At 40.8% G+C, this 24,686-nt stretch overlaps 1 protein-coding gene across 1 annotated transcript in view; it reads right to left on the bottom strand.

Annotated features, from left to right (window-relative positions):
• Positions 1 to 24,686, bottom strand: part of LAMA3 (laminin subunit alpha 3) — a 181,878-nt gene that overhangs the window by 60,934 nt on the left and 96,258 nt on the right. Inside the window, exons 26-37 of the mRNA XM_075062974.1 lie at positions 23,551 to 23,659; positions 21,369 to 21,466; positions 18,584 to 18,752; positions 16,962 to 17,088; positions 16,743 to 16,882; positions 15,314 to 15,429; positions 14,565 to 14,776; positions 13,527 to 13,731; positions 9,726 to 9,870; positions 8,403 to 8,543; positions 6,396 to 6,560; positions 433 to 534 (exon numbers count right to left, since the gene is read on the bottom strand). Of these exons, the coding sequence (XP_074919075.1) occupies positions 433 to 534; positions 6,396 to 6,560; positions 8,403 to 8,543; positions 9,726 to 9,870; positions 13,527 to 13,731; positions 14,565 to 14,776; positions 15,314 to 15,429; positions 16,743 to 16,882; positions 16,962 to 17,088; positions 18,584 to 18,752; positions 21,369 to 21,466; positions 23,551 to 23,659 (1,729 nt within the window). The remainder of the gene's footprint in view (positions 1 to 432; positions 535 to 6,395; positions 6,561 to 8,402; positions 8,544 to 9,725; positions 9,871 to 13,526; positions 13,732 to 14,564; positions 14,777 to 15,313; positions 15,430 to 16,742; positions 16,883 to 16,961; positions 17,089 to 18,583; positions 18,753 to 21,368; positions 21,467 to 23,550; positions 23,660 to 24,686) is intronic.

The following is a 24,686-nucleotide window of genomic DNA, read 5'->3' as shown; positions in this document are numbered from 1 at the left end:
AAAGTCCTAGTGAAATGAATGGGATTAATCCCACATATAAAATAAAGTACACATACAAATCTTTCCAAGATCAAGACCCTTCTTGGTAACAAATGTGCAAGGCTATGATTTATCTTTTTAACAGGTGTATTTTAAGGGGAAAATTCCATTTTATCTTTTTGTTGCACTCAAGTCAGATATGTGTAATAAGAAGTTACCTTAGCAAAACAGATAGATACAAGAATGGTTTTGAACAAAATGTAATAAGAACGCTTGTAAAAATGCAGCATCACAGTAGTATACATTTTTAGAATGTTTTACTAAAGAGCAATCTTTTCCAATTGTACATTTTAGATAACTGAAAAAATAGCACTATGTTGAGATTTCTTGAAAAAAATTAAATGTGAAACAAAGTATTTCCCTGATTTCAGAAAGGAACAATATAATACTTACTGTTAGCTGTACATCAGGTCTTTTATCTAGAAGAATCATGCCTTCACTAGGTAAGCCAAAAGATTTCACTAGGTAACTTAGGTAGCCACCATATGAAGAAAGCTAAGACAAAATGTTCAAGATGATAAAGAGTTTACTGCAGTTTTGCTAAATACTAAAATCATTTTGTATTTGTTCTCCCTCCCACCCTGCCATGCACTGTAAATAGCATACTTTCTCTTTGTTCCTGTATTCTAAATATACAAATATGCATTGCTGGAAAACAAGAATGAATAGAACAATCATCATTACCACTTTAGTGTCTCTTATTCTGATAGCCAGTTGATATGACTCTTGTTTAAAGGGTCACTGTCAACTTGAAAATCGTATTTCCATCTGCGGATTTTAGTTCTAACATTGTTGTAAGTAACCATTGAGATGACAATAACCGAAAGACTTTAGAGATTTTTTTCCTCTATTTTTGAGCTTGTTTATTCTGTGCATTTTATGGCATTGTGTGTTGTCACTTTCATTATTCTCCTGAAAGTCAGTTGCACCTTCTCTCTCAAACAGTGGCACAATGATATCATCCTCATAAAATGCTTTTGGGGGTGGGGAAGGACGGTCTTGCATACATTTTCTTTCCCAGGGTCTTCAGAGGGTTTTATCAATAGCAGCAGCAGTAAAGCCGACAATGAAATTGAAGAGGCAACAGACAACCATATGCCCAGAGAGGAAAGATGGCCAAGGAGAGGCCAGTTTGAGCATGTTTAGTGGTGGTTTTCTTAGGCCAGCCCATCCTACTCTCATAAACACCACACCTCACTAGGAAATCTTAGCTCAGCTCTACTTATGCAGACAGAGCGCCTACTGATGTTAATGTATCCAAGAAGAGGACAATATTGTAATCAAGACCAACTGTACAGATTTCAGAGAAGAATTTTCTCCAGATTGTAAAAACAGGTGTTTTACTGCTTTTTCTACAAAGCTCTGTTCAGTGCAAAATTTTTGGAATCAAACACCCCATTTATTTTGGGTTGCTCTTCAGCAGGAAGGAATTTGTGAGAATTGATGGAAGTTCACTAGAGCTACATTTTGACTAATAAATCCATTTTAGTTGCTACACAAGTCAAACCCTTTTCTCTAGAGGTGAGTAATTAGTAAAACAAACTCTTTTGGCTGAAAGGCAAGAGTAGCACTATTGCTAAATTGCAATCAGTTTTTTTCAAAAGGAGCTAGTAACAACATTTTATCAGCCAATTCCCATTGCACTTCACATTGTCTAATTATACAGTTGTTTGGTTTTGTTTCTGACAAGACATGCAAGATAAAGCAGAACTGCTTCATCAGTTTTAGTCTCTTGTGAGTAAACACACATTTTATTCTGCGCTTCACAATATCAAACTATGCATGCCACACACACATCCACTATAAATAAAATAGTTACTTTTTGGTCTGTAGTTTTCCTTCCTTTATGTGTAAATATGTATTTTAGTAGGCACTGGCTGTGATCACTATAGTTAAGGTGACAAAAGAGTTTGCATTGTAACACTCTGGTTTCACAATCCCATAACTTTCCAAGTATCAGAGGGGTAGCCGTGTTAGTCTAGATCTGTAAAAGCAGCAGAGAGTCCTGTGGCACCTTTCAGACTAACAGACGTATTGGAGCATGCATGCATCTGATGAAGTGGATATTCACACACGAAAGCTCATGCTCCAATACGTCTGTTAGTCTATAAGGTGCCACAGAACTCTTTATAACTTTCCAAAATATTCACTTTTTTAGACTGGGGTTTTCCATGCTTGGTCTCTATCCAAAGAAGATTTTCTTTTTGGAAAAGAGATACCTTCAGGAAGTTCTGACTTTGGGGAAAGTGAAAATAAAAATACACTTTCATTATATTAAAAAAAATATTAACCATGACATTCTCTTCAGAGAGGCATGGACTCTTAACTTGTTCGGTTTCAATGTTAACATTTAGCATAGTATATATTTCTTCTCTTCCTTCTTTTTCTTTTTTAAGTTGTAATTAATATAAAGAGAACCTCATAAAATTAATAAGGAGTACCCTAACCAGTACTTACCTGTGGTGATATTCACCAGTGTGCAGTGGGCCAGCATGAGGTCTATGCACTACTTAAATCCTCAAAATGGGGCCCAATGCATCTGTCATAAACAGATGGTTAAGGGTTAATGTCTCTTTTACCTGTAAAGGGTTAAGAAGCTCAGTGAACCTGGCTGACACCTGACCAGAGGACCAATGGGGGGACAAGATACTTTCAAATCTTGGTGGAGGGAGTCATTTGTTAATGTGTGTTGGTCGTTTTTTTTGTTTTGTTGTTCGCACTTTGGGGCTAAGAGGACCAGACCGTAACACCCAGGACTTTCCCAATCTTTCTGAATCAGTCTTTCATGTTTCAAAATTGTAAAGTATAGCCAGCAAGGCGGTTATTAGTCTTATGTTTGTTTTCTTAACTTGTAAATGTGTTCTTTTTGCCTGAAGATTTTTACCTCTGTTTGCTGTAACTTGATCTCAGGACTGGGGGGCGGTGGGGGGGGTCCTGCTAAGTCTATAATGAATTGCAGTAACCTGTAAGCATTTCCCATCCTGATTTATTTACAGAGATAAATTTTACCTTTTCTTTCTTTAATTAAAAGCTTTCTTTTTAAGAACCTGATTGATTTTCCTTGTTTTAGAATCAAGAGATTGAGTCTAAACTCACCAGCGATTGGTGGGGGGGGGGGAAGGGCGGAGGGTTAACTCCTTGTTTAAGATCCAAGGAGTTTGGATCGGTGTGAAGCTTCCCAAGGCAACCCAGGGAGGGGAAAGTCTGGGGGGGGGAAAGGAAGGGGGATGGTTTATTTCTCCTTGTTTTAAGACTCAAGGGGTTTGGGTCTTCGGTTCCCCAGAGAAGGTTTTGGGGGAACAGAAGGTGTGCCAGACACAGACTTCTGGCTGGTGGCAGCATACCAGATTTAAGCTAGTAATTAAGCTTAAAAGTGATCATGCAGGTCCCCACTTTTTGGACGTTAAAGTTCAAAGAGGGGAAAAAACCTTGACAGCATCTGACAATCAGAGTATTGAATCTACGTGCTGTATAGCCAGCTACCATTATAAACAGAACCGGGACTGCAGTTGGACAGAGTTATATGACACTGAAGCCACAAGCAATCAGCAGCAATGTGTAAACTGGTCAACACGATCCCCATAGTGGAATGATGACAAGTTTAATATACAGCAAGCTGCTGCTTCCCTTAGAAAGCAGAAAGAGCGGAAAAGAGCTCAAAAAAGCTGATGATTAAAAGAACAGACAGTGTTGTTCTCATAAGATGCTTTGACCTGTTGCAATTAGTTAATAAGCATAGTTACTAAGTAGAAAACACGGTAATATTTTCACACAGCCATACAATCCAAGTTATTATATCAGACAAACAACAATACATTAATTTAATATTCACACCACCTGGAACTGTGCATTCCTTTCTTAAATCAGCCCTGACAACAGGATATCAACAATAAAGGGGAAAGTTTTCAACAGCAGTTGAACACTTAACTGCCCTTTATGCTTTTGAAAATCTCCCCAAAGATGTTCAGTGAATCTTAAAAAGTACCATGAGACAGCGGCAAGATATGAGGCTGTGGTTCAGAAATTGCCTCAAGAACACCAACTCCCAAAAACTAGCCAGGCCAGGAACAGAGTCGACCACAGAGTTCATGGAAACATCTCCCCAACATCCACCAGGATGATTAATCCAGCATTATAACTGACTGCACTTTCAATGCTGTCATCAAAAGCTGAATGCTGTGATTTCAGGAAGGTCAGAGGAGGGTTAGGAATCCATGGGGAAGAAAACAAACACCTCTTAAGTTATGTCTACACTACGGGATTATTCCGATTTGACATAAACCGGTTTTGTAAAACAGATTGTATAAAGTTTAGTGCACGCAGCCACACTAAGCACATTAATTCAGCAGTGTGCATCCATGTAGCAAGGCTAACATTGATTTCCGGAGTGTTGCACTGTGGGTAGCTATCCCGTAGCTATCCCATAGTTCCTGCAGTCTCCCCCGCCCATTGGAATTCTGGGTTGAGATCCCAATGCAAAAACAGTGTTGCGGGTGATTCTGGGTAAATGTCGTCACTCAATCCTTCCTCCGTGAAAGCAACGTGCCCTTTTTTCCTGGATTGCCCTGGCAGACACCATAGCATGGCAATCATGGAGCCTGTTTTCCCTTGTCACTGTCACCGTATGTGTACTGGATGCTGCTGACAGATGCAGTACTGCAGTGCTACACAGCAGCATTCATTTGCCTTTGCAAGGTAGCAGAAATGGTTACCATCCCTATTGCACAGTCTGCCATTGTAAATTGACGATAAGATGACGGTTATCAGTTGTTTTGTACAGTCTGCTGCTGTCATGGGTGCTCCTGGCAGGCCTCGCTGAGGTCGGATGGGGGCGCATGGACAAAAATCGGAATGACTCCCCTCGTCAATCCTTTCTTTATGTTTGTCTAAAAATAGAGTCAGTCCTGCCAGAAGTAGGGCAAAGTGTACTAGAGAACAGAGAGCACAGCCGCTCCGTATCAGTGGCCCAGAGACCCGCAGAAATGTGAGTGCATACCTGTCTAGGGGGGTGCCCTGCACAACCCCACCCGTGCTTCCTCCTCCACAACTCCTGGATCTACCGTGGCAGTGTCCTATATTACGGATGAAGTAATAAGATGCAGGAAATAGGAAACACTGATTTTTAGTGAGATAAATGAAGGGAGGAAGCGCTCCAGCTGCTATGATAGTCCAGGCAGGAATTAAGGGTGGAGGGGAGAGGAGTGCAGCCTCCACTGCTTGATAGTCCAGGCAGACAGAATCTTTTCTTTAGAAATGAACGGGGGGCCTGATAGAGCTCAGCCTCCAGTTCCTATGATGAGGATGGTTATCAGCCGTTCTGTACCATCTGCCGGGAAAGACCGGGAGTCATTCCCATTTTTACCGAGGCCAGCCAGGACACTCAAGGGCTGATGATGACAATGGATAGCAGTACATATTATACCATCTGCCACGGGAAGGGGATGCTGATGTTCAATGCTCAGCACCCGTCTACGAGCAGCATGCAGTAGACATATGGTAACACTGAAAAAAGGCGAGAAACATTTTTTTCCCTTTTCTTTTGGGGTGGGACGGGAGGGTGTAATTGCGAATATATCCTGAAACACCAGGAAAATGTTTTGCCCTTCAGCGATGGCAGCTCAGCCAAGAATGCAAATTTTTCGGAGACTGTGGGGACTGTGGGATAGCTGGAGTCCTCAATACCCCCTCCCTCCCTCCATGAGCGTTCCATTTGATTCTTGGCTTTTCGTTACGCTTGTCATGCAGCACTGGCTGTGGACTCTGTATCATAGCCTGGAGATTTTTTTCAAAATGCTTTGGCATTCGCTTCTGTAATGGACTTGATAGAACAGATTTGTCTCCCATACAAGCGATCAGATCCAGTATCTCTGTCGGTCTGCTGGAGCTCCTTTGGATTTGAGACTGCACTCACCACCCCGTGCTGATCAGAGCTCCACGCTGGGCAAACACGAAATTAAATTCAAAAGTTCGCGGGCTTTTCGCTGTCTTACCTGGCCAGTGCATCCGAGTTCAGATTGCTTTCCAGAGCGGTCACAATGGTGCACTGTGGGATGCTGCCCGGAGGCCAATACCGTCGATTTGCGGCCACACTAACCCTAATCCGACATGGCAATACCAATTTCAGCACTACTCCCCTCGTCGGGGAGGAGTACAGAAATCAGTTTAAAGAGCCCTTTATATCAATATAAAGGGCTTCGTGTGTGGACGGGTGCAGGGTTAAATCAGTTTAACGCTGCTAAATTCGGTTTAAACATGTACTGTAGACCAGGCCTTAGAAAGATAGGATGCGTTCTGCCAATGATCTTCGAAAAAACAGAACAAATATTATGACAACACATTAGTTAGGTGTCATTTACCTTCTCTCCCAAGTAGGATTGTGGTGCCACCCAGTATAAACTGTGCACAGAGGAAGGCAACTCTTGAACATCAGCAACTACACTATTGCTGCCTGGATTGAAGGTTACGGGGACATCAATGTTATTGTCAGCTGTCTCCACACGCCAGTTTCTCATATCGACGAACTAATTACAAAATATAAAAGAGAAATTAGGGAATGTTTAATCATTTATTAAAACCTTTCTAGGTTCAGTGTATAGCGTCATTTATGAGACATACCATATTGATTATACAACGTACTGAGGATAAAATTCACCCCTCCAGAGGCAGACATCACAAAGCCTATGCAACACTTGTGTCCCACTTAAAAATGCCTCAAAAGGGGCTTAAGTGGGACATAAGTGGTACATAAGCCTACTGTTTTCCTTCTGCACAAAGGTGTTTGATTTGTTACTGTGGACTAAATTCTGTCCTTGGCTATATGTAAACACAACCCATACTGAGGTCAATAGAAGCTGCATGTATACAACCAAGGATAGAATTTGGCCTTATATTTTAAGTCCATATACAATTTCCCCCCTTTAAATCATAAGTATAAAAAGGTATTCCTAACTCATCTACTTCCTGAAAACTCCTGCACTAGTGCTGCACTAACCCTGTGCCAAAATCACCAGTGCTCGTTTAGTCTATTGTTTTAAAAAACTGTTTTTATTTTGCAGTTTTAAACAAAATCCAGAGCAATAATGTTTTACAGGAGTAGGTGTCCTCTGCAGGGATTGTGTCCCATACTACAAAGAAAACCAAACAGATCAAATTATATCATTTGAATAGCAGAGGGAGAATTATTTTACAGTATACTTCAGGCCTTGACGTCTTCTACAGTTTAGCTGGAAGTCTCAACATTAGAATTAATTATCTTTTGCTTGGGATGAGATAGCTGGCATCTTTCACTACACTACAGAGCAGAATGGCTATATGGACTTACAATGGCAGAAATAAAAATTAATGCATGTGTCTCAGAATCACTCACAGAACAATCTGACATCAAAATATCCACACGCTCAACAACAGGTTTCCGTAGAAACAGCTACTACAGTCATTGGGTGATATCCTGATTCCACTGACACCAATGAGAGCTTAGTCATTTCCTTCAGTTAGGCCAGGATTTCACCCATTGTGCTTAAATAATAAAGTGCCACAATCCAGATTACACCTAGTCTACATCTGAGCCTAAACCAAACCTCCAGATCCAGATTCAAACATTCTCAAAGTTCAGGAATATTTGGATCTGTATTTGAACTTGGAGATGTTTGGATCAGAGACGCAATTTAACACCAAAGTGACAGTGCTTCAGTAACTTCCCTTAGAACATTTTTCTTCTGTCTGTTATTAGAAATGTTTCTTGTAGTGTCCAATTTAAATATTCCCTTGTTTATTTTCAGGCTGTTGCTCCTTGTTTTCAATGCTTATCAGCCTTAAATAATTCCTCCCATTAATTTATGTTATATGAGTATATCCCAATTTCCCTCCTCCTCCCACCTTCTTGTGTCATGTTTCTCCCTATGAAAATGAAGAAGGTCAGAGCCTGTTCACTTAGACAGCTCAAGCTGAATATTACCATAGGACCTCTTGCACACTATCTAGGTCTCAAATACACCTGTAGTGCATATATCCTACAAGCCAGATATCAAATTAATTGCTTCATTAGCTTATTGGAAAAGTACATTGTAACTAGATATCTCACTTCAACAAAGTCTTTGATGGCTGTAGCCACCTAGAACAGACTGGCTTCAGCTCTAGATGAAATGGAGAGGTAGACTGACCATTTTCCACTTTCAGATTCTGCACCATAATTTGCAGAGAAAGCATCTAATGAGAAACGTAACACTTTTCAGTGGTTTCCCAAGAATATTTCCCATTCTCATCATTCAGTAAAACACAATTTGTCATTTGGAAGAAATCTGATAGTTTCTTAACGGGATACATGCCTGTACATGATAGTAACTAAAAATATACATTAAATATACCTTAGTTCTACGATTACTTGTGCTGTGACAGTTGCTAGTAGCTCCAAAACAAAAGCAAGAAGTGCAGCCCTTGGGATTAGAAGGATCCAAATAAAATGATCCTTGACGGCAAATGTCACATTGTCTACCTTCAACATTCTCCTGTTAAAGAACCATTGAAAAAAGTTATTAAAATTTTCCATGTGTTATTGGTCAACCTGCAAAATACCAGACATCTAAAACAAAATTCCTACAGGAACATTTAAATATTTATAAAATATAAGAGAATATAAATGTGAAATTGTTACTTATGGTCTTCTGTAAATAGTATTCCAAATGTAAATGAAATAGTCTCCTCCTCCTTCTGTGCCAATGACTTATTCATAGCTTTGTCTCTTGCATGCACAACAAGTAGGTCTCTTTTCAAGCTACTAAGTATACAGCCCAATTGAATATCAGCAGGGGATACAGGGCCGCCCAGAGGCGGTGGGAGGGGGGGGGAAGTGGGTCAATTTGCCCCAGGCCGTGGGCCCCACAGGGGCCCCCACAAGAACATAGTATTCTATACTATTGCAACTTTTTTTTTATGGAAGGGGCCCCCAAAATTGCTTTGCCCCAGGCCCCCTGAATCCTCTGGGTGGCCCGGAGGGGATATGTTGGGTATATATAAAAATACAGCTCACTGCAATTTCACATAGAAAAAAACTATGTTGTTTTTGAGAAGCCTTTCTACTAGATCTGTATAAAGATGTAGTGGAAATACTGTAGGTCACTGTTGAGTAATGAACATTGATCAATGCCAGCTCTGAATACTACTAGATAATTTCCTTACCAAAATCCTCAAGCTGGCTCTTCCAAACCTACATGTGAAAGGTCACATATGAAACTTCACATTTATAGAGTTCAGTCTATGCAAATCACAGCAATGGCAAACATCATGCGTACACTGGGGCACTGAAATGTCATTTACATCATATGACAAAAAAAAAAAAAAAGCCTGAAGCCCGGTGGATATAAAAAACCCCCAAACTGCAGATGCAAAACAGAGATATGTGTATGTACATAGCGTTTCAACACATATGTGCACACATAGCATGTAGTACCTTAATGTACTAGTTTTTCTCTGTGAAACGGATCAACATTAAATGTATTCTACAAACTTCTTAACTGCAGTTTATTTGCAATCCAGGCAAGTGCTACAATACATTTTTGATATAACTGTATTTAATTCTTATCTAACAACTGCAAATGACAAATTCACTTTATTATACCCATTAAATATGAAACAGCCACTGATATGGAAACTGATATTTGTGAATGCACAAGTATCTTGATTTATCTGACCTTGCAGAGACAAACTCCTGTCTGTGGATGACAAACATCTGGCTCTGTTCCATCTCTGTTACAATTACAGGGAATACAATCCGGGAAACTGTAAGAACCAGGACCGCAGCGATCACATTGTCGCCCTGTTATTCCTGGCCTGCACCTTTACCAACAAAACAAACAGAAACATTTAAGTTTGTCTGTGTAGGGAAAAGGTGTCACAGGGGTGGGAATAAAATAATGCAAAGGATCTGAAGTGATTATTTGGTCATTAAACACCATTCATGGGGATCAACTGAAACAGATTAGCGTTTGTCTCAAATTGTGAGAAGTATTGCAATTCCTAACAATGGTCACTTAACCCAATGGGGGTGGTTTGGTTTTCAACACTGCAAATGTTGAAGTTGGGGTTCATGTTCTGAAGCCGTTCAGCATCTGCAGCGGGCAGGGCTCCCCTGCAAACACAGGAGTCTGAAACCAGCATGCTGTATCCCAGGAAGGAGTCTGCATTGAGAAGAGCTATAGAGCTGGGAGTTAGTGGCCATTTACCAAAGTGCCCCAGGTGCTAACAAGAAGATGGGGTTTCCCAATGAAAAGATTATATAACTTACTGGACTGTAAATCTTGTTTATACAAAACTGTTCACACTAGGTAAAATCCACTTGGCTCAGACACAAAGCCTGAGTAACTTGGCTTTATCTGGGTGAAGAGTGGTATAAGATGAAATCCAACTCCAAAGTCTGGACATGAGATAGCAGAGCACCAACTCCTCTCCCATAGTCCCTACTCCAGCTTCTGGAGTGGACCTGCATAGTCTGGTGAGGCCATTGGATCTACAAAAATGTGGATCTTGTGACCTATTTCCCCCCCCAGATCTCCTTGCTAGCCTCTTCCCACAGCCTCACTCTGCAACTCCAGCGCAGGGCTTCAGGGGAACAAAGGTTCCTTGTACAGGAAAACACTTCCGAAGTCTAAAAATGTTAACATCTTCATCTCTAGGTTTTATCTGTGCTGGAACTGTTTTTAAAATCCTTTGGCAATCAGTGGTATGTCTTTGGTTCTCAGCACCCACGTTTTGAACATGAACATGTGGGTACCCAAGCACTGGGAATTTACAACTAATAAATAGTTTTAAAGTGCTGGATTGAATACAATAGGCTGCTTTTGATGCAGCACATGAGCACAATTAAGCATTTCACCATACACTGGGGGAGGTTTGTTACACTCTAAGTACATTACCCTCATAACCTGATAATAGAAAGTAAATTTGCACATAGAATTAGGACTTTGGACTTTGATGTAATCCACTGAATTCAATATTTTAATCAGCATGTAATGGGTAACATGGCAGTTTAATGATTAGTGCTTTGCAGAAAGAAAGAGAGAGAGAGCGAGAGAGAGCTCTGCTATACCATCAAGTACTGCTCATTTATCTTCCACCATAAAGTACTGCTTATTTAAATAAGACAAGGGCGGTTTAGGTTGGACATTTAGAAAAGCTTCCCAACTGTCAGGGTGGCTAAGCACTGGAATACATTGCCTAGGGAGGTTGTGGAATCTCCATCACTGGAGATTTTTAAGAGCAGGTTAGACAAACACTTGTCAGTGTTGGTCTAGACAATAATTAGTCCTGCCATGAGTGCAGGGGACTGGACTAGATGACCTCTCGAGGTCCTTTCCAGTCCAATGATTCTATGCTTCTCGTGAGCTTTCTCTAATTGGTCAACAAATGAAAAATATCACCATTATGGACAGATGACAAAGCTTTTCACAGGAAGAGGGTGAAAAAGGCAAAATTCCACTTCTTTGGCAAAATAGTGAGTGTGCCTCAGGCAGAAATGTGTTAATTTCTTAGTGATAAGAGGCTTAGGGCCATTCAGAGCATGGGGATGCATCCCTGACCATACTGGCTAATAGCTATTGATGGGCCTATCCTCCATGAACATATCTAATTCTTTTTTGAACCCAGTCATACTTTTGGCATTCACAACATCCCCTGGCAACAAGTTCCATAGGTTGACTGTGTGTTGCATGAGGAAGTATTTTCTTTGGTTTGTACTCTGGGAAAATGAGGGCTTTGTTGGTAAACTTCATTCATGGGATTAACAGCTGATGCTCCATTTTTGGGAGTGACACATGAATACATAAGTTAAATTCAACCAGCCTTGAATACTTTTGTTGCATCAAAAATTAAGTCAGAGTGCAAAAAATACCCTACAGCCTCTCCAAAGATTTGTGTTTGCCACGAAGGGCTCTCTTATATTTACAGGCAGCTAAAAGAATGGTGACTGTGATGAGATTGAAGAGGCTTCAGAAGTTAAGAGAATTCATTGCAGTTGCAGTTGTACACAATAGTTTTTCATATAATGTAAATCAAAGGATACATCTAAGGAGTGTATTCTCATCACACTGTGCTGGCAGTCAAACACATATGGTTTCATTTCAAAGGTGCTTAGCACCCACACCTTCGTCCCATTGAATAATATCATGCAGTGACACAGAGTGTAAGTTTCATCAGAGGATCTCAAAGCTCTTTTCAAACATTACTTAAGCCTCATAACACCTTATGGGGTAGGTAATTAATATTTTAAGAATTATGGAGGGAGTATTGTTACAAAGTGGGAATTTTCTGTAATATTTTTATGAAGCCTATGTTTGCCTCAGTTTCCCTGTCCTTTGCGTTGCTACCGAGTGGGGGAAAGAGGGTTAAGTCTTCTCCTGGGGGGGAATGCAGGACATGAGGTGTGGGTGTCACCTAGCTGTCTGGGCTGCAGTGAACGGGGTTATTTAGGAACTGGTAGAATGCAACTCAGATTAACAGAGGGTATAGAGAGACAACGATCAACACCCAACAGGGGGAAGCTTAGGCACGTGGGGATGTGAACTCAGCATGGCTCAGCCTGGAGACAAAGGACTGATATGCGAAAGGCAGGGGATAAAGTGTTGGCTTTTGAAAGAGGCTGGCAGCTTTCACCTGGGACACACAAAGGGGTCAGAGGGAGATAGAGCCTAAAATGGATTCGATAACAGCTTTCATTGCACTGGCTTGGTCAGGATGAGCTCTGGCTTAACCTTTGCCTCTCTGTGCTAACCCAAGGGCTTTCAGATTCTGTATACCAGGCGACCAATACACTGTTACCTGGTTAAGTAAAGCTGCCTGGTGTCACTGCAAATATTCAGTGGGACTACTGCACTCTAAAGGGGTACAGTACAAGCCTCAAAGGGGAGTTTGGTTTGGCTGGATTCTCTGCAGGGAGCCACGGAGAGAGACAGGGATCGCTGATGCCCAAAGCCCCAGTCTTGGAGGCCATGGGCCTGTCCCTGTGGAAACATGTGCACCCTTGGGGCCCAGCACACTAATGGGATCACTCCCAGTGGACTGGTTACAGGCTGGGACATAAACCAGACTCTGTGAATCCATGAGAAGTGTATCTAGTAGTTAGACTACATGTCTGGGAGTCAGAGTTCTGGTTTCTATTCCTGGATCTGACACGAATTTGCTGTGTGATATTGGGCAAGCCATTAGAAGACACCGAGGGGGTTCAATGATATACTCAAAGTCATATGGCAAGTCAGTGGCAAAAACAGAAATAAAGCTCAGGAGTCTTAATTCCCACTAACCAGTTACCAGAGCAAACCAAGTCTGTATCCTTTTCTAATCCCTGGATAGCACTGCATACATCTCTTTACAACAAAATAAGAATAAATCCGCCCACCCTAGCAAGTATGTAAAAAGACAAGTGAATCAAACCCCTCAAGAATTCTCCAATGTACATTTTTAACATTAATAACAAGTTTAACTCAATAATGCAAACTTACTTGCACTGCCCATTGTTTTTATCACATTCTGGGTTTGCCAAATTAACTATTCCTCTGCTTGAGCAGTTGCAGGCTTCACAGCCAACAAGGGGGTGGTAGTTGAAAAATTGTCTTTCACATGCTTCGCACTTGGGCTTCACCGTTTGAGGGGGACAAATACATTGACCAGTTATGTCATCACAAAGACGTCGGCCGCAGTTGCATACTGGGTTGGGGGGAAATGTTTTACAGATTAATCATATTTGATTTAAAGAAATGACTCTCATTCCATTCAAGTCAAGTCATAGAGGGCCTCATTCTCTTCTCTCTTTCACCAGCTTTACACTGGTATCATTTAACTTCAACAGATACAGCAGCATAAGTGAGAAGAGAAGCAAACTCCTGAAAACTAGCCAGGTAGCAACAACTAAGGTTTCGAGGAGTAGCCTGGAACCTTGGGCCTTTTCCACAAAATTGTTCCTCAAATTCAACACAAATATTATTATTTAGTACTTCCCAGGACATTTTGCTACACATTGGGCAAACCACTGTTTTGGTGAAAATGTCACCACTTTATCAGTGTATTCAATGTAGAATATAATATCCAGGAAAGGCAGATAGTCAAGGTTACTTCATGGAACCAATAAACCTGTCAGTGCCACCAGGTTAATGCTACCCCCTGCTTATTTATGAAAGGGTTTGTAGCCATGAGTTGGGACACAACAACTGGTAATAAATTAGAAAATATTACTTACTAGGGAGTATAGAGTAAAACATTCAACTCTAGAGGAGTGGCATTTGGGTTCTGTCCAGCAAGGCAATAAGCATACTGACCCTGATCCAGCAAAGCACTTCAGCGCATGCTTCACTTTAACCACGTGTGTTTAAAGTGAATGGGCCCAAATGTGTTAAGGTGAAGTGCATGATTTAGTGCTGTGCTGGATCAAAGTTACATTAATCAGCACCTTGTAGGCTTGAGCCCCATATGCAGAAAATGAAGCTGCAGCACATATTGAATAAAGTCTCAAAATACTTCCACTTAGAGCAGAATATACTTACACTTGCAGAATGGAAATCCGTAGAACCCAGTTTGGCAACGGCTACACCGACGGCCAATGACGTTAGGTTTGCAACTACATTGTCCTCCCAGAGGGTTGCAAGCTGAGCGAGTGGCACCTTCTTTATGGCAATTACACGGCAATGCTCCATCGTTGTAAAATGCCACTAGAGACCTTACAGAATCCTTACAGAATGCTGACGATGTTACTGGGCTAGTGGAAGAAAAATATAAATCACGTAAGAACTAGTATTAGGAAGTTATAATGACTACATTCTGCACTAGCTTAACGAATTAGGAGACTTATTTCTACTCTAGTTCATATGCATAGTAGCAATATCAATGTACACGCATGGACATATTTAAACCAATTCACTAGTACTGAACTGATCTGACATCCATTTTTGTAAATATTTTTTTCGAAGAAAGTATCTTCTGTTCAGCGATGCCAAGAAGATAGGCACTTTAGCAATACCAAAGATAGATAGTATAGCTTTTCCGTTTTTTTTTTTTTTTGGTACAATATGCAATGGTACTCCACCTTTAAATCTGATTAACAGAGCGCAGTCATGGAAAAATGTAGACCCATATTTTAATACCCTTTGTAATTTCAGTGACCCAGTATAAGCCATGTAAAACATGCCCATGTAGAACTGTGATAGGTATGGTATAAGTGTTTTAATATACAGTAAAATATTAATAATTTACAACTTTCTGTAAAATGTTCAGTGTATTAGAAAGCGATGCTTACTCAATATAAAAGCTGTTTCCTCCACACTGGTTGATAAAGTCAATTGACTTGTCCACAGTCCTTTTCTGAAGTAGGCTTTGACTGTAGCTATCCGCTGGAACAACTAAAACATGTTCCTCAAAACAACAAGAAAACTAAACTGAATATTTAATAGAAAAACAGAATAAATGAACCAAGGTGTTTATCTATAGTTAAACGCATTTCCAGTATCATCCTTGGATTTTTCTACAAGATCCAAACTCCTGTGTAGAAGTTGGTAGGATGGAAAAATCATTAGAACGTAAGCTTCATGTTAAGCTATTTTCAGTTACTTGGAATGATGATGGGTTTCTCCTCCAAAATTCATATGAAGACTGTATTCAAAATTCAGCTATCTTGAAACAAGATAGTTCTTCAGATTTCTTACACAAATTTCTACATTTCTGAAGCCCGTGTTCTCCGCTTTCTATGGACTGTAGGAGTATATGTCTGAACCTTTAGTATTAGGGGCAGGACAGCGAAGAAGGCTAGGTACAATATTTGTGGAAGCTCAGTATTTCCTCATGAGCATTTTTCTGGGTGAGACCCCAGTCTAATAGACGTCTACTGTATTGTGGAGAAAAATAAACTACCAGTCATATTAAAAGTTAGGAGCAGAACTTGATGATTAAAGTCATGTGCCACAGACAAGCTTTGTTATTACAGTATTGCAGGAGTATCTCGAAGTCCCAGTTCAGAATGGGATTTCTTTGTGCTTGATGCTGTACAAACACAGGGTGAAATCCTGGGCCCATTAAAGTCAACAGTAGTTTTGCTACTGACTTAATGGAGGCGGGATTTCTCTCTCAGTACAATACAGTCCCAACTCCAAGCAACTTACAATCTAAGAGAGGTTGCAACAAGTGGATTTAACACCAGAGTCAGAGGAGTGAGGATTATACTGATTTGCTCTGGCCCTGATCCTGCGACTGGTAGCATGTGGGCAGAGGCTGCTGTGCCATGCTGTATCCCACTGATTTCAGTAGGACCACTCACATGCTTAAAAAGTCAGTCACATGCTTAAGCTCCTCCCTTTATCAGGGTCTGAATGATTGTTTCAAGAGAAGAGGAAGATTAACATCAAAGAGAGTCAGATTCAGAGCTTGCTGAAAACTGAAATTAAACTAAATTTGTTATCAACATTTTTGATTAAAAAAAGGTGTAAAATGTTGTGAAAGTTTTCACCCCACTTTTTATCAGCTTTGTAGTTGATCAATATTTGGACCAAAAGACAAGACAAGACAAAAGTGCCCCCTAAGTTACAATTAGCTCTTTAAAAAATACAAAATAAATTAAAGAAAAACTATTGCATTCACAGTCATCCATTTCCAAGTAAATAGTGAACCTGAAAAGCTCTACTATTCAAGAGGTAAAAAGAATACTTTCAAATCTTGAGGTGTAACAAACTTACCACAACCAGTGTTTTTTCATTAGGAATCTTCACAGTAACAGAAACCTCTGGGTCAGCGATATCCAGTTCAATCTGGTTTTCTGCAATCACCTGGTCTCGACAGCCAAAAGCGTGAGGGCAGAAAGAAGCACTGAAGGAACCTAAATGAAATTTTAAAATCTAGTTTGCTAAAATGCTGAGAAAGAAAAAAGAGCTGAATTAATATACAGCACGGCTTACCTGACCATAGGCGTCCCCCATCCACAAGCACCTGCACAGGAAATGTTGGGTGCTCTGGCTGATGGAAATGTACAACAAATACATATCTGCCTAAACTTGGCACTTTCCCACTCAAAGTAAGCTGGTTCTGCAGAAACAAGGACAACTAAGCTTATGCATTTGTTTTATTAATTCATTTTCACTATGGGCCTGCTCCTACCTGCAATGGGAGTTGAGGGAGCTCAGCATCTCTCAAGAGGGAAAAGGATCTTGCAGGATCTGACCCTATGTTTGCATACTCATATCTACATAATAAAACAGTAAAGTATGTATCTGTCTATGACAACGGACCTAGACAATTGTGATGTCAGAGGTAACTCAACCAATCACCACCCTTACTCTACAGCTAATTTGCATGTAACAATTTCATTGGTTGTAATAAATCAGGGATAAGAGGGAGACTGGTGAATTACTTGGCTCAACTGCCACAGTTCTTCTTCACAGGTTGATTTGCCACCCATACAACTCAAAATCCTCAAGCACAACCCCCACACAAATCAATATAAAACAATCAAAATCTAGCACAACACGACGCCCATGCAAATCAGTGCAACCATCCACACAACACAACCAACCCCCCCCACACACACAACCACCCCAAACACACATACCCCCTTACTGCAACACACATCCCTCTTTTGTTACACACACAAACCAGCACAAATCCCCCAGCACAACACACACAATCGCCCACCCTCACTCATACTTACTATAAAACTATTCACTTGAGCGGCAATGCCGCAAGTCATCATAGGTCTATTTACATTATAAAATATCTTAACTACTGTGCAGAGCCCAGCAAAATGTTTTTTCATTAGCTGGTTCTGATTCCTTTGTTTCTGTTTGTGAATATTATCTATCAGACTTCCTCACCCTGCCACAGCTTGGCCCTAAACAGGGCCGGTGAAACCCATTAGGCGACTTAGGCGGTTGCCTAGGGCACTAGCATTTGGGGGATGGCATTTCGGATCCTTCAGCTGCGACCACAGCAGCCGACTCTTCGGACGCCCCGGTCGTCGTCGGCATTTAGGCAGAGGGGTCTGGGTCAGGGGGCGTGGGGAGGGCCACCTGCAGTAAGTAAGGGGGGGCATGGCATGCAGGGGAACCGATCCCCTCCCCAGCTCACCTCTACTCTGTCTCCTCCCCTGAGTACGCCACCCTGCTCTTCTTCTCTCCCTCCCAGGCTTGCGGCACCAAACAGCTGATTGGTGGCGCAAGCCTGGGCGGAAGGAAAAGTGGAGCAGTGACGGCGTGCTCGGGGAGGAGGTGGAGCAGAGGTGAGCTGGGGTGGAGAGTTGCCACGAGGGGGGGTGCCTCAAGGTGGAGGGAGGGAGCTGCCCCGGGGGGGGGTGGTAGGAAGCTGCCGCGGGGGGTGCCTTAGGGCTGAGGGGGGGCAGAGAGCTGCCACAGGGCTCAGGGTGGGGGCACAAGGTGGAAGTTTCGCCTAGGGCGCAAAACATCCATGCACCCGCCCTGGCCCTAAAACATCATTTAGCTTTAATTCTCATGTTGTTCTCAGTCTATTTAACATTACTGACAACATATTTTGTGCCTTAGAAATAATACAGTCAAATGTGAACTACCTGTAATGAGGTCAAGGTTACTCCATTAACCCGGTTAGCAGAAGGTAAAGGGACACTCAGTGGATTGTATGGTACATTTCTCTGCGCTTCTGAAATTTTCCTATCCCTGAGCGCATCCAAAAGCAAGGCCACTGGTGGAGTTTCATACACTGAGGGAATGCATGATGCACTAAAAATAGGATTATAGTAATTATTCGTGCAGTAGGAAGAATCCCTTATGTAAAATAATAATAAAGTTGTAGGCCTAGTGGTGCAGATCAAATACGAAATAAAAATTAGTCAGAGTGGTAAAAGTCAATGCATTAGAATGAATACACTTAAAAACACATTAATATCTAATGTCACTGTTTTGCATTCTACATAGTTGATATCAATTAAGCAAAACGAAGATGTATAGATTTAAATTAGGGAATGGAGTGTAAATTTACTCAAACCTTCTGTATCATAAACAGCTTACCTGTTAGATGTTTGTTAAACAAGATGCAAAAATACAACCAATGGTGTCAGAACACATAACTAAATTTTAGTGGGTCAGGTTAGTTACAAATTAAAGTATCTAAACTACTAGCAAATATCCTGATCCTAAAAATACTTGCATACATGCTCAACTTTAAACATGTGAGTAATTCCACTGAAGTCAATGGGATTACTCTCACACTGAAAAGTTACAAATATGTGCCAGTATTTGCAAGATTAGAGCTTAAGCAGGTATATGGACAACATATCATATATACTTGTTCATAAGCTGAATGTTTTTGGTTAAAAAGTGATGCATCAAAGAGCGGGGGTTGGCTTATAAACAGGTCTACACCAAAATTTGACGATTTTAAACTATGGAATCATTTACTTGAATATCTAACACAGGGATCAGCAACCTTTGGCATGCGGCCCACCAGTGTAAACACTATGGTGGGCCAGGTCTGTTTGTTTACCTGCCACATCTGCAGGCTCCCTTGGCCTGTGCCACTTCCCACTGCCCCCATTGGCCTGGAGTGGCGAACCGCGGACAGTGGGAGCCACAATCGGCCGAACCCGCGGTCACGGCAGGTAAACAAATTGGTGCTTACCCTGGCGGGCTACGTGCCAAAGGCTGCCTATCCCTGATCTAATACTTTGTAGTTTTGTTTACCCGGAGGCACGCCACTTCCCGCAGTTCCCTTTGGTTGGGAATGGTGAACTGCGGCCACAGGGAGCTGAGGGGCTCTATGCCTGCAGACGCTCCAGGTAAACAAAACGTCCCAACCCACCAGCGGCTTACCCTGACAAGCCAGGAGCCAAAGTTTTCCAACCCCTGAAATATGGGGTCAGCTTATGAAAGGGTCATACGGTTTTTGCTATTTTTACCTATCCATTTTGGGGGGTCGGCTTATAAATGAACGGGCTAATGAATGAGTATATGTGGTAGCTCCCCAAAAGGGACTCTATAGACCACCCAAAATGTTTAGCTATCCATTTCTAGGTGCATTTACTTCTGACCATCTGGATAGAAAGAAATCTTTTTTAAGGCTTCAAGTGAAAATGAATTAGGTAATTTCATTCTAGTCACTCATGGATATATATACACACTTCTGATAAGCATGATGCAATCATCAATCTCTGCTCAAGAAAGGCATAGAATTGGAACAGCAGGTTTGTTTCCAGTCCAGAACTGAGGTGCATTTGCCAGGCTGTGTGGGAAACCTCTTAAGGTATCTGCTCATAAAATAACTAAACTGAGCCAGTGCCATTAAACTTTCAATTTCATGAACCTTAAACCCATTTACAAAATTAAATATGAAGCCAGCTAATAATATATTTAACAACAGAACAAAACTGTAACATAAATTATTTATGCTGGAACTAAAGTAAATATGAAAACATAAAAACAATGCATTTCCACAAAACCAAAAATAAAGATATGTATTCATCATATCTTCATAGTCATTTAATTTTATTTTTTCAACCAGCCTGAAATCCTCCTTTTATTCAGATTCAAAACTACATTGCTGTGAGGTCCAATTTTTCCTATATTCAGTCCTCAGGAACTAGTCCCAGCTATAAAAGACTGATCCCTCCAGGATAAGCAGAGGCTGAACATGAAATGCTGTGCACCATGTGGAAGCCAAGAAAGATGACGTATTGGACCTTAAAAGCTCTTCATTCTGATTACCATCCTGATTTTTTTCCCTTCCACTTCAATTCAAATATTATTTTAGCAGCTACTATCTTAAGAATTATTAGATTTAGTCAACAATTCTTTCTACCTTATGAAGAGTTGTAAATTACAATTACACTCATATTAAACCCCCTTTACATTTGTCAAAAGAGTAGAAAAATACCTCAGTGTAAAGAATCATTTTAAGTCTTGAAATGGCATATATCATTAATATCTAAGTTCATAGGAAGCAGCTGCTAAAATCCTAGCAGAGATGAAGTGGTGAATAAAAGTTCACAATAAATCTCATATCAGAATAATGGTCATATAAGACCATTCCATGACTTGCCAGGCTAGAAACAATGTATTTCTGCATCCTGGATATCCAGGATACTGCACTTTACATAGTCACATTTCTCTGAAAAGTTTAGCATACAATAGTTCAGATTGGCTAGGAATCTGCTACTGAGGGCATTAACTAAATCCTAGACAAAGACTGTCTAGATTAACACAAACTTTTTATCTTCACCTACAATCATCTCTGAGTCACAGAGCAAAGTTTCAGTCATATAGGCATTAAAATACCACTCAATGTATATGTCTGCCCTTTCAAGGACTCCTTCATAAAAAAGGAGGAAGCATGCAAATTACCTTTGATTAAGAAAGCTCCCGTAAGTGGCTATGCAGTGTACTTTAGAATCCACATATTCTAGAGAAAATTCTTCAGCTGATACAATGCAAATTTTGTGCTGCAAAACACACACAATTACAACGTACAATGCCCAGTTAACACTGTGATCTTTTTAGTCAGCTGCAAATAAAGGGCCAAGACCCAAAGGGGAAAGATGATCCAGTAGTTCAGGCACTAGTTATAACACTAGAAGACCCAGGTTCAAGCCTCTGCCCTATCACAGAACTTCCCTACCTCACAGGGGTATTGTGATGATAAATGCATTTTTTTAAAATAGCAAAGTGCTTTGGTATTTACATAGTGCCCACTATTGTGGTATCTAAGATGGGCAGATCTTCAGCTATGTCCAGAGTGCACACTGCACAAGTTTGGAAGGAAAGGCCATAACTCCCCCATTTGCTGTCCAATGACTTTTTGGACACTGGGTGAAATCCTGGCCCCAGTGAAATGGGAGAAGAGGCTGCTAAAATGAAGTCAATAACAAAACTCATTATCAGTGGGTCCAGGATTTCATCCACTGTGTTCAGAGTTAGTCTCCAGGTATATGGTAGGGCAACCTGACTTAATTTCTCCCATAAGAAAACTGATAAAAACGAAAGTGAAAAAAAATGTATTTGTGCATGAATTACTTTAAAAGGAAGCAAAAAAATGCCAAAGGAGCAGTAAAGAAGCCAGCAGCAATCTAGTGTAGAAATATCAGGACAGCACAGCCTGTGTTTTAGCACCTGTGAATGGGAAATACAGATTCTGGAGGGTAGAGAGTTAAAAAATTCTTTCCATATGCAGAGTCAGTTGAAGATGCCTGTCCTCAGACTAAGGAATCATGGGAACCCAGCCAGTGGTGGAACGGGGCTAGGCTCACCTGCAGTGAATAACACCTTTAGGAGGGGCTAATAAAAGGAACTGTTGACAGTTACTCACTGTCTGGATTGGGACAGCTCATTTGACTCACTGTGGAACAAAAAGAAACAGGCTACAAGACCGCTTGTTTTTTTATTTATTGAACGGACTGTGAGAAGCCTGTTTGCCTGCTATTTGGACCAGCCCTCTGTGCTCCAAAATTGTGTGTTGCTTCTCCAATCTCAATCCTTGGTATACCTGATCTGCCTGAATCTTTAACTCCTAAGCTGCTGCGGCATTAACTGCATGGTACTGGCAGTCAGGAGTGCTCCCCTCACCGCCACCCATAAGCACTAATACATGTTTGTCTTCACTTTGAGCACTGGGAAATCACATTTTCTACAGCTAAATAGAGTATTCAGAAACATAAGGCAAGTATTATAGGGTTGGTTTTTTTTTTTGTCAGAGAAGGGGAACTCTCATTATACATAGAATTAAAAATAAAATAGATAAAAAGCCCCTGCTCTAAGTCAGCACAAGAGGTATTGGTTTTATTCCACATCTTTTGGATCTGAATCTTGTCAACATTATTGAGAGCTAACAGAGATTTCAGACAGTATTTGGTAACACTGAACAATGCCTTGCAACAAGAGGAATATAAAGCAACTGCCATCCTATACTGTACATAACAATCAGGCTAAATTCTATGCTCATTCCTTGGATATATCCATGGAGCTTCTCTGAATTTACACTGGATTTTCACATAGAACAGAATATGGCCCTATGTCTCCAAAATAAGAAACACAGGAAACAACTTGAAAGAAAAGTCAACCCAGGAAAGAAAAATTCTTCATGTGACCAAAAGATGGCAGCAAAAGTTTTCTAGTAAAAAATGTTTAAATACCACTTGTGTTTCAAAAAGGAAAGCCTGCACAACCTGAAACTCTGAGGGAGAGCTAGGAAATTCCCGTGAAGAATTTCAAAAGTAAAAAAATTAAAAGGTAAGAAGAAAAATATAAGCCCATTGATAAAGTATGAGAGCTACTAGAAGACACTTCCTTTAATTGTACATACAGGAGAAATTTGGGTGAATGAAATAAAGCAGAACTATGTTCGTGAAGCCTTTGCCAAGAAAGATTTTTTTTAACACTTTGAAATTGAGCTCATATGAATCCTAGCAATCCTGAAACTGTATCCTAATCACCATACTCAAGAACTTAAAAAATCACCACACAGCATATAAAAAAAGGATAAAAGAGTCTCTCTTTATCTATGGGGAAAGTATTACAAGAAGAAACTTACCAGAAGAAAATTTATCAGTGATGCCTTAAGATGTAACTTTGCATCAGCTAAAAGATCATAGATTGCAATGCGATTCAGATTATCAACCACAACACTGCGACAAAGGAAGCTGCAGCAAAAGTAAAATTAAAAATTAGCCTCCTGCTAGTGCCATATTTTGTATTGCACGTGCTAGTGCCAACATGTTTATCTTTTCTCCTGGATAATAGACAATGAATACCCTCAGTCATTGATAAAAATGCAGCATCTCAACAGATACACCAAATAAAAGGGGAGGAGCAAGAGGAGTCATGTGTAAGGCACTGCTTCCACTTTGACATATTCTATCCATAGCCCCAAGCCCAGATTTTAGTTCAAGTCTCCACTTGAATCATTCACTGTCTGCAGGCTTTGAAATGGGCCGCAAACCTTAGCCATTTTTAGCAGCTTTAGTGCTCTGTAACGTGCTAGGTAAGCAAGGACTGTCATTTTCATTTTATGCTGCTTTTTACTGAATAATTCTCTGGGTTTTACAAAAGCTATTATTTGGTTTTTAATAATTTTCACCATAATTTTGGACATCTACATGAAAATATCCTTTATGGTAAGAAAATCCAATACATTATGTTAGATACATGTGTTTATCTTAATAATCAGTCTAAACGTAAATACCACGGTGTCTGTTAAAGCAAGGCAAAAATGTAATGGAAAATACAAACACAGACATACGTGCAGCGTATGTGTACGTTAGTGCTTGAGTCCTAAAAAAAGAAGTGCCAGAACTCCTGGGACTTGGCTTCCTGCTCCAGAAGGAGAGGTGGTGGCTTGGTGACCTGGACAACTTAGTTAACTGCTCTGACTTCCCACCTTCCAAAGCAGGCCCAGAAGTGGATGAGATAGAGGCAGCAGCATGAGGAAATGACACCTTCTCCTCATCCGCCTCTTCGACTTTCAGGCCTGCTCTGGGCCTGCTCTGGAAGGAGAGATGGTGGCTTGGTTACCTAGACCACCCACTGTACTGAGCCACTATCTCACATTCTGAAGCAAAAGGCAACCATTCCTTTACAGTCTGTTGGCTGTACATATTGGCCTAGAATCTGTATTGGCTGTATGAACTTTTCCTGATAACTTCTGTAGAGGCTGTGCAGCCTTCATTT

This window comes from Chelonoidis abingdonii, chromosome 2 (genome assembly GCF_003597395.2).
Source record: "Chelonoidis abingdonii isolate Lonesome George chromosome 2, CheloAbing_2.0, whole genome shotgun sequence".
Classification (NCBI taxonomy): Eukaryota; Metazoa; Chordata; order Testudines; family Testudinidae; genus Chelonoidis; species Chelonoidis abingdonii.
This window is presented reverse-complemented; position numbering and strand designations above follow the sequence as displayed.